This window comes from Ambystoma mexicanum, chromosome 7p, assembly GCF_040938575.1.
Source record: "Ambystoma mexicanum isolate Mex_15411 chromosome 7p, UKY_AmexF1_1, whole genome shotgun sequence".
In the NCBI taxonomy this organism is placed as follows: Eukaryota; Metazoa; Chordata; class Amphibia; order Caudata; family Ambystomatidae; genus Ambystoma; species Ambystoma mexicanum.
The window spans coordinates 255,016,392-255,030,727 of NC_090939.1; the positions used below are offsets into that span (position 1 = coordinate 255,016,392).

General features: G+C 49.5%; 1 protein-coding gene across 1 annotated transcript in view; it reads left to right on the top strand.

Annotated features, from left to right (window-relative positions):
* PATL2 (PAT1 homolog 2) overlaps positions 1 to 14,336 on the top strand; it is a 1,529,270-nt gene that overhangs the window by 551,659 nt on the left and 963,275 nt on the right. The window contains exon 8 of the mRNA XM_069636258.1: positions 7,586 to 7,672. Within this exon, the coding sequence (XP_069492359.1) occupies positions 7,586 to 7,672 (87 nt within the window). The remainder of the gene's footprint in view (positions 1 to 7,585; positions 7,673 to 14,336) is intronic.

Below are 14,336 nucleotides of genomic sequence, written 5' to 3' on the forward strand. Positions count from 1 at the left end.
ATGACCTTGACCCCCCCTAAACTGGGATTGGAGACCTATCCCTTACTGCTGTTCACTGATGATTCAGTTATACTAGCCTCATCCCCAAAGGGACTTAGGATCACCCTAGAAGCCTTTGTGTCCAAATGCTCCGAACTTTGTTTTGAGATGAATATGGTGAAGAGCAAGGTGTTAGCTTTCCGCCTAAAACATAAGAAATTTGTGAAAATAACGTTGCTGATTAGCAATATTCCCCTTGAGCTAGTTCGGGTGTATTACTTAGGCATACAGTTTAATGACTTGGGGACCTGGCCCCTACAAGTGGCGAAATCATGCCTACAATTAGAAAAATATGGAGGAGGGGATAGTTATTTTTTTATCAACATGGCCAAAGGCCGATATCACCAGCCACTAAAATGTTTGTCACTCAGGCTAAATCTGTAGCCATGTATGGGGCTGAGGTCTGGGGTAGTGGTGACTGTAACTAACCAGGGATGGTGGAGAGACCCATATTAAAGAAACATCTGCGACCCCCAAAATCCTCACCAACTCCTACCCTTTACATGGAATTGGGATTGAGACTGATCCAAAGAGGCCAATTTAAGCCAGCACTTTTGTGGTTGAGGCTTTGGTCATTCAATGAGCTAAAAAGCTACCAAGACAATGTCCTTCACATCCTGGAGGCAGAAGGAGGTAAACCACTGCCATGGTTCAACCATGTTTAAAAAAAACTTTGGGACAATTGGGCCTCTCTGATCTATGGCTAAAACCCCAGGCCATTAATAGAACACACTGCTTGGAAGCGAAGAACTTTGCTAGATCAGTGTCAGGGGCTGAATTAGCAATTGAGTGCCAGCTACTCTCGGGGTCCCACGTACTTGGCAGACAAGACTGGGTTTCGGGAGCTATTTAGATATGATAAAGCCTCAATACTCTGGCAACCTGTATGTAAGGTTTAGAATCTCTAAATCTGGCTAGCATTACTAAGTGGGCCCCAAACGGCAGCAGCCTATGCCCAATGTGTTCGGCAGCAGAGGAGACGTAGTCTCATTTGGTATTTTTTTTGTATTGGTTACCAAAGCCCCAGAAGGAGGCTTCCGATTACCCTATTGATTTGAAAATGGCATATGCATTGTAGACCGTCCTCTTCTTATGAAAATTTGACTCGATAAAAGTGGTCTACTGCATTGCATAAAAGCTCAGGCAAACGGGGGGCCACTAATGGCAACTAGCACAACTGCCTGCAGCTGCAAAGTTGCACCACGGAAATGGGGCATCCGGGGTACATTGGGCCCACTTGCGCCCATTTGGAATAACCTCGAATCTTTGCCAGGAAACCAACCACATGGATTTGAGCCATGGAGAGAGGGGGGCTGCTGAAAATTGAAGATTTTCTGGAGGACGGTTCTCCCATAACGTTTGAGAGATGGAAAGAAAAGTTTGGGGTGGGAGAACAGGAAAGGTTCCACTATGCCCAGCTCCGGCACTGGTTGTTGCACAAGATGGTCAGGGAGAAAGGGACTAGAGGCTTAATGGCGTTGGAGCTATCCTTCTAATCCCCAACCCCAAGGGAAAGCATCTCGGCGCTCTATCGCCTCCTGGACAGAACAGATCTCACCAAAAAAAGAAAGATTCATGCTTGACTGGGAGAGAGACCTGGGACAGAAAATAGATATAGAGGATTGGGGGGAAATCTGGACTAGACTACATAAAAGCATGCAGTGCATCTCGAACAGGGAAGGGGATTATAAACTGTTACAGATATTACATCAATCCAGACCAGTTAAATAACGCTAACCCTGAAATCCCTGCAAATTGCTGGCATGGGTGTCCTGCACGGGGCACTCTATCATATTGTCTGGTCCTGCCCAAAAGCAGAGGGATACTGGAGAGACGTGACAGGTCACATCAAGGCAATCACTGGGCTGTCCATCCCTTGGGTCCCTTAAATAATTCTCTTGGGCGAAACTGGGGGAAGGGGCCTTCCGCTCTCCAGGATTTATCCCTCGCCTATGCACGCACCTCCTCCTGGCAGCGCAAATTGTAATGGCACGGCTTTGGAAAAATGCAGACGGCCCCTCGGTCACACTATGGTGGTCAAATGCTGGGAGATCGCTGTTGCAGAAAAGGTCACAGGTATTTGCTCGGGGCTCCTGAACAATGTCTTTAATGTATGGGTTCCATTTATGTACTATGCAGATAAGTTTCCAGCTCTCACTAGAAGACCTTCTCTAACGAGGTGGCTCCAGGGTGGGGCAAACTAATAAATCGAGAATCAGAGGGGGAGGGTTTGGTGCACACTGCCCATCCTGAGGGGTGAATGGCTCAGATATGGACAGCTTGGTGCATTTCCATTCCTGCTGGATTGACCCTGGCCTGTGGCTTAAACCGTGCTGCTATACTATCGAATACTGCACTGTTGATGATGTTGTGTACCCACGCTAAAAATGTAATGAAATGTTTTGTGAAAAAAGTGTGGTCTACTGTGTTGACACCCATTTGACTCCAGCTTGGCGAACGAGGGCGAAAGTGTTAAGTGTGTAATGGGGTGAGTGCCTAATGGCTCATAATGGTACAACGTTTATCCATAAGGTGGCCTTTTATGATTTTACAAGACGCTGGTAGCACTTTTAACCTGGTTCAAATCGAGTTTTTTTTTTTTTTTTTTAAACTTGGAATTTCCAGTATTGATTGAATTCAAACGATGCTGTAAATTTGTGTTATGTAAAAATGTCTCATTTGTGTTTGTTTATGTAACTGTGGCTGAATGACTCTGTTGAATAAGTCTTTTTGAACTGAACTAAAACCAATAATGCAGAGTTCAGATGCTTTATTATACGCCTTTGATTAAATACTTTAACGACCTTCTCTAACATTGGTGCCTGGCAAAATATGCCATTTGAAACTAGATTGTGTCAAATATGTAGGGTGGAAATAGAGACACAACGTCATTTTATTAACTTCCTCTATCAACTGTCTATTTTTACTCTCCTGGATACCAGAGGTTTGTGTGGAAGGTAGACTAGATACAAAATGATCGGTTTTGGGCCCCTATGTTCTCTGCCAATTCACTGCTGCAGCTTTTCATTTATGGAAGTGGAAAAGCTACTTCCTCACCGCTGTGAAGAGAATCCTTAGACTGATCATTAATTGTTTCTTTAACATCCAGGGCGTTTGGACTTCGACCTATTCAAATTGATGCTGTACAAATCATTGTTAGTTTGACGTATTTTTACATTCCTTTCTATTGTGATCATTATAGTTTCTTTAATGATGATTCAAGTTTTTTTGCAAACCATATACATTTTTAATAAAGTGTACAATAAATTCACATATACCTCTGAGCCATTCCACGATAGAACTTCCCTAATAAGCCTGCATGAAGTGTGGATTACAATGTACCAGGGGAGGCGGGCCTGGAGTAGACTTGAGCAATCCCTTCCTGGAGAAACCATCTAGAATCGTTAACAGTGGTGGTTAAGTCCCAACCACCCGGTCTCTGTATTTTCCACAGCTTCAGCCACTTTCTGAAACTGCGTGGCCTGATAGTATTTTAGAATATTGGGATATCCCAATTCGCTTCCATCTCTTGGTAGAAAAAAAAGGTTGAAGTATCCTAGGAAACACACATATCCTATCTGATCAGATACTAGCCATCTAGCCAGATTTCTCCAGGAGTGCAAATCTTCTGTTAATTGACATAGTAACACCGGGCAATTAGCTGCGCAGAACTAGGGCATTTCAATACAAGCGACTCCCAGATACGTTCTACAGATGTTACACATCACCAGAATGGGAGTCACATTCGAGGAGCCCCGATGGTTGTTAAGATTTTGATTTGTCAGCATGTATTCTGAATCATAAACCATTTCAAAGTCATTCAGACTATGCTGAACGCTTTGGACTGATGAATTTAGTTTTGTCGAACGAAAACCTCATGTGAAAATTATATTTTTTATGCTTGGCCCAGATGTTGAATTTGCTGTCTCGTTTGTCATGGCTCAGTTGTCCTTGATCACTTTAGCAATGGTGGTGCTGGAAGTAATGTTCCCATTTCAAGGTGCCAGCCCTCATGGGTTGCTCCTTCGAAGAAGATGGCTGTTACATTTTTGGTCAGCAAAGGTATTGTGACAAACCTATAGCTTATCTGTGTGACTGACTAGGATCAAGATATGCCAACAGGAGGATTGTACCCGCTGCACTGCTCCTTGCTTTCTCTCAATTTCTTTAGTGCTCCCGGTCCTTGCTCCTGAACACTCCTTCCAGCCCTTGCTCCCACTCTTCTGTATTGATCTCCGTTGTGGTGCTTCTTACTCTCCTTGGTCCTCTCCATATATGCTCCTTCCTGCATCCACCGAACCATGTCTTTGCTTTGCTCTACCTTCAAGAACATTCTTCTTCTGAATCAACTGTTTCTTCTGGAGTGCTATGTTTTACCTTCATAGATGTATTTTCCCTCTTTGGGGATTTTCACCTCCACTCTCTTTGCGTCATAACTTCCCTGCTCATAGGCACTGAGCAGCAGGATGGTTGCTCAAGGGGGTGGGTACTTTTATTTTCTCGCTCCATTCTCATGGCACGCAAAACTGTTGAACAGTTGTTGAAAGTTTGTGACGTCACATAAAGCAGAATAAAATGGAGCAATTACATGAGATAGTTGCTGCAGACCAAACCCTTGCAGTGGAAGTCCAGATCCTTAAAGCTAAGAACGCGAGGCTGTGGCAGTCCCTGACTTTGTAGTAGCCTTGCCTCCCATGAGTGGGCTGGTCATAGAGGTTAAGTGGTACTCTCAAAAGATTTCTTGAATTCTTGTGTGCATGCACTGGCCAATTCACTTGTAGTTGGGTTATTGCAGACCATTCATACAAAGATCTGGTTTGTAATTACCTGCATGACTAGCCGTGCATTGAGCATTGGCCACTTTTAAAGTGGTCCCAGAAGACCCCATGTTGGATGATTACTAAGTGTTTTTGACGATGCTTAAGGGCATGTTTGCTCAACCCAAGCAGGTCTATTCTTCAAAAGAGGCCTTGTTGGACTTTTAGGCTAGCAAGATGTTTTGATCTGCACTACTAATTTCAAACAGCAAAGGAATCTCATTGGCCAGAAAAGACAGGTTTTACTCTCTGTACTGACAGGGACTCCAGGAAGAACTGAAAGATGATCTGGCCAGAGTTCCTTGACCCGCTTCTTTTGATGTACTGGAGACAACGTTTCTACAGGTAGACCACAATCTGCAGGAACGGAAAAAAAAACAAGAAATGTTAGGACTTCTGCTCCGTGAACTTCTCCCATCCATGCTGTATTTAAAGTAACTCCTGGTGGCAACTTTGACCAGGGGACAGCCTTCGTCTATTACTCGGGTACCATGGCGCGACTCAATGGGGGCCACTGAGCAGCCATGCTCAGTAACCATGATGCTTGAGACGGGGCCTTTTGAAACACTTGTGTATAGGCATGTTATAAATACCATATCATACCCAAGGAAACTGATATGCATATTGGGTATGGTTGGATGCCATGTCCAGTTTGCCCCAAGACACCCTTAGTGGAATTACCATGGCAAATGGCCACTTTGACAGTACTGGTAGTCTGTGGGCCACGAAGACGTTTTCAAACCCAATCCTTCAACAAGGAACTGCCCCAGCGTCTGGCACCAAATATAGGCTGAATACCTATGTGGTGGCCTTTGAATGAAACTGATGTGCTTTTGTGTTTTGGGTGTTTATTGCAGCTCCGATGGTCGCGACCCCCCAGTTGTCCTCCCTAGGGTCTGGGTCATCCCAAGGGGCCAGCAATATGCTGCCAGACAGAGGCCTACTGACCCCACAGCCAGAACAGCTTTTATGGGCCCCTTTTGTGGAACAATTTTACCAATTTTGGTGCTCCCCCCTCAAACCCTAAACGGTGTGAGCAACCTGAAGAAAGCTTACAATATGTCCTTTTATTTCTTTTTGCATTGTAATCTGACTGGATCTGGATAGTCTTCAGACCACAATGAAGGCCACCTAAAAATGGTGCCACCCTGCAAACCAACTAGATTGACTGCCTTTCAGCAGGTAATCTGGATCCCTCTTGCGTGGTCTGTCGGCCCAGGTCCTTTTTGGAGTTTGGTGCCAGACATGGACCAAGGTAGCTAGTGAAATGGCCAGAAATGGAACTGTCCATGGATTGCTTTGAGCAAGTTCAGATGTTGGCCTTTCGTCAATTTTGAGCAGACTTGAAAAAGAATGCAGGCCTTATTTACATTACATTTGGGAAAGCACTGTTTTAGGACCATATGATCACATTTGTCTATGGGAAATAAATGGGAAAAATAATGTTTTGGGGCTGCCACTAAAGGTTTGCTGACACAAACCCACCTGGATGAAGTGTCTCAAACCTTATTGGTCCATCTTTTTGGAATATTTTATGAAGCTTCATCGAATTGCACCACTCTTAGAAGCCTCTCAAAGTCCAACTTAACCATACCTATTTAGTCACTTTGGAGAAAACTGCAATAATTGCATACTTATATTTTCAGTGCAAAACCACCTTCAGTAAATGGGAAGGTCAACAAAACCGATTTTCCAGTTATGGTTTCTTAAACATTAGCTCCTCGCTCATTGCAATGAGCTACTAAAGTCCTTTTTCATGCTGATTCTCTCTGGAAATTAGGTCTTCTCATGCTTTTTAGCAACTTTTTTTTTTAGCAGTCACATTAAATTTTAAATGCACCTAACAATTATCTTTTTCCTTACCTGATTTATGTTGCTAAAGTCTGGTATGAAGCATGTTTATGTGCATGTAATTTGTGTTGGAATATTTTGGTGTGTGTGAGGCCACCAGGGAATGAGATTGTCCAGCTCTTCAGTCGTTATAGCAAGTCCCCTTTGAGGACACTGACTGCTCAAGTATTGCATTCTCTCTCATTCAGGACCAAGAGTTTTTAGAGTAAAGTTACACACAAACTCCGAGCATTCTGAAGACACCCACATACCTGTATAGCCAAAGGGCAAGATCTGAAACCTCAAGCCAACCACACGATTGTGTAGCACATTGGTGGATCTCACCCATCAGGCCTGGGTGGCTGCAGAACACTGCGGAACTGCATCTATGCATGATCAGTAGGTGCCAGGAGATTCAAAAGAAACTCTCCTGAACCCAGCGAGAGACAATTCAGTTTGGTCTATAAAGTTTCATGTCATTTACATTTTTAATAAATGTTATATATACATCAGGTTCTGGCCTCAATTTATGCCCATGGTTGAGTTAGCTGTCAAGACGGACTATAATAAACACTATTCTGCCACCATAGCAAATACAAGCTTATTTGTTATTTTTTTTTTTATAGTCCTATTCTTGGGGTATGAATGAATTAATATTTAAGTAGCATTATATAAACGTATGAATCTTCATAGGAAACTACCGCATTTGGCTGTTAGACTATCTGCTAGCGCCTATATCTCTGCGAAATGTGTATTTTGCACTGCTTCTTGGTAACATTACTGGAGCTTTTTTGTTTCTGACCGTCTAGAAGTTATGATTCATGTTGCCAGTTATTCCATGCTCCGCTTGTTGTCCTTGCACTACTGATGTGGATTTTGATCTTTTGCTTTCATGATAGCAATCTCCCATGATGACCCGCTCCATGCGTCCATCTCATCTATTTACACCACCTCGGAGAGCATCCCCCATGTTCACGCCAAACCAGGTAATGTTCTGAATTCATTGACATTTTACTGGGCCCATGTTCATTGTGCATATTTGCACATGATAACAGTGCTACAGGTTATTAATGTTTCACGTGGTATCATTTAGTTCTTCATGTATCTCAACATGTTACTTCCCCGAAATCTGAAGACCTTCCTTGGCTATGGCATTCCATGAATTTTAAGCATCAACTCCATGCAATAACATTTGTGGTACTGCTGGCAGCCATGGATGGATAATTCATTTGTAGTACTTTAGGAAGTACCAGGTTTAAAAGATAATAGGCCAGTACTCCCTGAATTGCTTGCATTGTAAAAACGTTATTGAAGTGTCATAATACATTCACTGTTGAGCAAGCCACTCTCCCATACTGCAGATGGTCATTGTATTTAAAAACAGAAACTTCCTTCTTGTGTAACACCAATTTTTCATTAGTGTCTAAAGAGTGCTAATCTGCCCCTCGCCAGCAAAAATATTGGCCCCTGTACATTTTCCTAAAACACTCACTGTATCTTGGGACAATAGCCAATAATGTTTGCTGGGCCTATGTTGTGATGTTACTTTGATTTTCTAAATTCTATCACCCATGATGTCAGTCTTAATCTGTGCCCTTAAAAGTGACATATAGGGATTTATTTTATGCTTACCAAGGGATCACTTGTGGGGAGACTTGCATACAACAAATAGACTACTTCTCCAGCATGGGGTCTGGCATGGATTCACATGCTCATGAATATTCCCCGTCGTCAGGCTGGGAATCCTCGGTAAAGAAAAATCAGTATCAGTTTCGTTTCTGATCTGTCTTTCGTAGTAGTAACCAATCACTGATCTCTGCGTCATACTGACCACAGCCAATGACTGCCATCTCCCTAAGCCCCGCCTCTGGCAGCCATCTTCAGATTTTTACCGCACGTTCAAGTGTTGGGAGTCCTCGTGCTTAGCTGTCGAACTTTTGCTGCGTTTTTGCGCTTTTTCAGGTGAATTTTCACATTTTTTCGGTTAATCGGGCCTCAAGCTGCACCGTTTCTACTCTGTTAACGGGTACCCGTTGCGGGATTTTCCTACGCCCCTCAAGGGTGAAGATTTCGTCGAATCAACCTTTTGGAGGATTCCAGAAGATTTGCAGCCTACTTCGAGATGGCCCAGGACGCGAGTTCGTCACCCGGACCCAAGTTGTTTCGCAGCTGCCCTGGATGCGGGCTGCAGAATGTGTTTGAGGACGAGCATTCGCGATGCCTCTACTGTCTTCATGGGGACAAGACTCATGTAGAGAAGGACTGCCAGTTCTGCAAGAACTTGTCGGAGCGGACCATGAGGGACCGTCGATCCCGTCTCGCCAGCTGGTTGGAGAAAGGCTCAGTGGGTGAGAAGAAGAAAGGGTCCGAGCGGGCTTCTAAGTCCTGTGCGGGCGCCCCAGCGACGGGGGCCCAACACCAGGCCAAGCACCGCGAGTCTGCTGCCTCCGGGAGCGCCGAAAGGTCGGGCTCTTCGGTCGCCAGGCAGGGCGCATCTTCCCCGGCACCGTCAACCACGAGCCAGCGCTCCGGGGAAGAGGAAGTCCGAGACCCCGGGTAAGCTTCGGGAGAAGCCCCGTCCGATCTCGGGAGAGGGGGAGCGAGGCGTCACCCCTGCTCCTAAGGAGAAGGCCCGGGACGCACCTAAGGTGGTGAAGGCCCCTACCCAGCAGGCAAAGGCCTCTATCGAGGCGATCGCAGTGACTCTGGCCAAGCCGGCAGAGACCCCGCCAGCGGAGACTGCCTCCGGGACTAGAGTTTCCCTGCCGCCAAGGAGGGAATCCTCTTTTCAGCCCATCGTCATGGCCACCATGATGGAAGAAGCGAGGGGGGGCACGGTAGCCTCCTCGAGCTCGGAGTCAGTCTCGGAGGAGGAACTGACCGAGGCCGTGAGGAATCTCGAAGTCCAATTCGAGAGGGTTCGATCCCGTAAGGAAGATCCTCGGGAGATAACCGAGAAAGCCGACGATGGCGAGGAAGAGCAGCCTTCCCTTCTGGCGCAGCCGGAACCTCGGCCTCAGGATAGCTCGGCGGCCATTTTGTCTGCAATCCAGTCCTTATGCTCTGAGATAAGGACGAGATTACCACGGCCCAGGCCGGCGGACCCGCAACCTGGCCCGTCGGGAAGTCCTCAGAAGAAACGACGGAGGACCCAACCTTCTCCTCCACTCGCCCCCGTAAGGCCTACAATTCCCTCCTCATTCTCCCACGAGTCGGAAGATGACGGTGCGGTGGGCTCGACGACGGGTTCTGAGGGCGACGACGATGGAACAGGTCTCCCGTCGCTCGGGCCTCTCTGCCCGACGAGATTGGCTCATTCCACGCCATGATCGCCAGGGCGTCCGAATTGTTCCAGCTCTGCCCGGAGGAGCAGAAAAAGGAAGGTTTCCTCTATCAGCGCCGGGAGGCCAAGAGGAAGACTGTCGTGGTGCCTCTAATCGATGACATCCGGGAGGAGGGCCTGTCGGTACTCAAGGACCCCTCCACGGCACCAGCCAAACGGGACCGGTACGAGAAGAAATACCGGGTCCCTGAGACCACTCCCCTGTGCCTCAGGGCCCAGCCACCGCCAGACTCGGTCGTCTCGGCGGCGGCGAAGAAGAAAGAGGCGAGGTCAGGAGCCTCAACGTCGAATTCCCCTCCGGACAGCGAGGGTAGGAAGTTGGACGCCATGGGGCGACGGGTCGTTTCGTCGTCGGCGGCGACGACGATCAAAGCGGCCAACGCCCTGGCGATCGTGGACGTTATGACAGGGAGCTCTGGTTTAAGCTGGCCCCCATATTGGACTTCCTACCGGACGACAAGAGGTCCGAGGCCCTGGAAATACTCCAAGAAGGCGAGGTGGCGTCGGACCACGCCATAACGGTGGCAACCGATATTGCCGATACCGGGTTCTGCCAGCTGGGCAACGGAGTTTGCTACGACGACGGGGTTAGCTCCGGGCGACCGACTTCCGTCAGGACGTCCAGACCAGGGTGTTGGACATGCTGTTCGACGGCAGCAACTTGTTCGGGAAGGCAGTGGACGAAGCCCTCCAAGCCATAAAGACGGACACGGAGACGGCCTGCGCCCTAGGAGCCCTTCAGCAACGACGGCCCTTTCGGAGCTCCGGAGGCAGACAGGGGGCCTCCAAGGGATCCAGCGGTGGCTCGTCCTGCCGCCAGGTGGCACGCTCCTCGTCTCAGGAGGCCTACAGAGGTCGCGGCAAGCAGGGAGCGCCTCGCCGCCGTCGGCAAGGTGGCCAAGGCGGCAAGGCCACCACCTCCAAGCAGGACTGAACCGGCCGTGGTCTCGGGCCCCCACCGAAGCACCCCGGTGGGAGGCCGGCTGACGAAGTTAGTCGGCGTGTGGAAGTCCATCTCCACCGATCGTTGGGTGCTGGATACCCTGGCAAGAGGACACTCTATCAAATTCCTGAAGAAGTGCCCTCACATTCCACCCGTGGCCAGGAAGGAAAATCACGTCCCGCAACTGCTGTTGGAAGTACGGGTGATGCTCAGGAAAGGCGCCATCGAGCCCGTCCCGAAGAGGCTCCGGGGTGTACTCAAGGTACTTCCTCGTCAGGAAGAAGACGGGTGGCTGGTGCCCCATCCTGGACCTTCTTCGTTTGAACAAATACATCAGGTCACAAAAGTTCAGGATGGTCACCCTCCAGCACGTTCTGGGACAGCTGGAGGAAGGCGACTTCCTATCGTCGCTGGACCTGGAAGATGCATACTTCCAAGTTCCCATCCTCAGAAGTCACCGAGTTCCTCAGGTTTGTCGTCCAGGGACGCCACTACCAATTCAGACCACTGCCGTTCGGATTGAAGTCGGCCCCCAGGGTCTTTACCAAGTGCCTAGCACCTGTGGCGGCGCGGCTGCGCCTGCAGGGGATTCACGTCTACCCCTACCTGGACGACTGGCTCATCCGCTCAAGGACGGGGGAACTCGCCGTCGAACACACTGCGAGGACCGTCCAGCTACTGACAGACCTGGGATTCGCCATAAACTACCCAAAGTCCCACCTGGTTTCGTCGCAGGTGGCCCTGTTTCTGGGAGCGAAGCTCGATACAGTGATGCACCTGGCGGCACCATCGGAAGAACGGACGAAGACCATTCTGGGCAAAGTGCAGCGCCTGCTAGCCACGGACGTGGCCAGGGTGAGGTCCATTAAGTCCCTCCTGGGGATGATGTCCTCTTGCATCTACCTGGTGCGCCTCTGCAGACTACGGATGTGCCCTCTTAAAGAATTTCTCGACGCCCGTTGGATGCAGTCGAGGGGCACCTTCGAAGACAGGGTCCCCCTCAACGAGGTGTTCTGGTGGGCGATTCAGTGGTGGGGCGTTTGAGCGCACCTCACGGCGGGCAAGGACTTTCAGACGTCGGCCTACCAGGAGACGGTGACGACGGATGCCTCCCTGGAAGGTTGGGGCGCCCACACCGGAGATCTCCACGCAAGAGGCCTCTGGCTCCCGGAGGAGAATCTCCTGCACATCAACATCCTGGAACTACGAGCCGTGTTCTGGGCTCTCAAATCGTTCCTCCCATCGCTCAAGGGCAAGGTGGTGCGGATCTTCACGGACAACACCACGACAATGTTTTACATACGGAAGCAGGGAGGCACCAGATCCCCAGCCCTATCCAAGGAGGCACAGGATCTGTGGCACTGGGCGGTCGCCCAGGGGATGTTCCTGGTTCCCTTCCACCTGGCAGGAGAAAGAAACACCATCGCCGACTCGCTCAGCAGGGAGCTGCGTGCATGTCACGAGTGGGAGCTGCGCCAGGAACAGGTGGATCAACTCTTCCGACGATGGGGCAAACCCCAAATCAACCTGTTCGCAACAGCGACAAACTCGAAGTGCCAGAGGTTCGCCAGCAGGTTTCCCCAGCCAAGAAGCATGGGCGATGCGTTCTCGTTCCCCTGGGACGGCCTATACCTGTATGCGTTCCCTCCTTTGCCGTTGCTGCTTCGACTCATCAACCAGCTCAAGAGGTCCCGGTGCAGGATGATCCTCGTCGCACCGGCGTGGCCGAGGCAGATCTGGTTCCCGGACCTTCTGGACTTGTCAACGTCCTCTCCCATCAAGCTGTTGGCGGACGCGGATCTTCTCTCCAGAGAAGGAGGCGCCATCTTCCACCACGACCCGGCGTCGCTGAACCTGCAGGCTTGGCTCCTGCAGCACTAGAGTTTTGAGGGTACGATATACTGGCCGAATGCAGAGGGCTTCTTGCAAAGGCCAGGGCGTTCTCGACTCTCAAATGCTATGGTCACAAGTGGAAGAGGTTATCTATCTGGTGCCGAGCACAGAAGATCAACCCCATGCGGATTACGGCCCCTCAAGTGCTGCCGTACCTGCTATCGCGGGCAAAGGCTGGGCTAGCCCATGCCTCCATTAAGATTCATCTGGCGGCGATCTCCAGATATGCCAGAACCACAGGACGGACGTCCCTGTGGTCCCATCGACTGGTAAAAGAGTTTATGAAAGGACTGTTCCGGTCGTTCCCGCCGGTGAAGGCCCCGGCCCCGGCGTGGGAACTTAACGTGGTGCTGACCAGGCTCATGGGGCCCCCATTCGAGCCAATGCACTCCGCACCGATGAAGTTGTGTCGTGGAAGACTGCATTCCTGGTGGCCATTACTTCCGCACGACGAGTGGGAGAGATCCAGGCCCTATCCTGCAAAGCACCGTACTTGACTTTCCATGCCTCGAGGGTAGTGCTTAGGACGCACCCCTCCTTTATGCCCAAGGTGCCGTCGGACTTCCATCTTAACGAGCCCCTGGTGTTACCTGTTTTCTTCCTGTCTCCTTCGTCGCCGGCCGAGAGGACTTTGCAATCGCTGGATGTGGCTAGAGCGCTGAAGTTCTACGTGGACCGCACAAAGAGTTTTCGGAGGACATCACAGCTATTCGTGAACTTTGGACCTGTGAATCAAGGGAAGACTCTTTCGAAGTCTTCTATTTCCAGATGGCTCTCCGGCTGCATCATGCACTGCCACCGGTTGGCTAACCGACCGCTGCCAGGCCGTCCGAGAGCCCATTCGACCAGAGCGATCGCTGCTACTACTGCGTTCCTATCTGGTGTGCCCCTGCTGGACATCTGCAGGGCCGCTACGTGGAGGTCGACGCACACCTTCACGAGATTCTACTGCGTCGATCGGGATTCCAGGGAGGAGTCCAGGGTCGGCCAAGCAGTGCTGCGCAACCTGTTCGCTTAAGGTGAACCTGGTGAGGAGGTAAGAGATGCTTAATGTTGAGTTGTTGTATTGCTTAATGTTGAGCCTTTTGCCACCTCCCGTGATTGTGCATGTGTGTACTGCTATGTATTCTTATATATACATGAGCATGTGAATCCATGCCAGACCCCATGCTGGAGAAGGAACAAGTTACTTACCTGTAACTGTTGTTCTCCAGCATGGGTCTGGCATGGATTCACATGCGAACCCTCCCGCCTACCCCTCTGCGGCTCTTCACTTGGTCATACTGCCACTTCACGTGCTACCAAATCTGAATATGGCTGCCAGAGGCGGGGCTTAGGGAGATGGCAGTCATTGGCTGTAGTCAGTATGACGCAGAGATCAGTGATCGGTTACTACTACGAAAGACAGATCAGAAACAAAACTGATACTGATTTTTCTTTACCGAGGATTCCCAGCCTGACGACGGGGAAT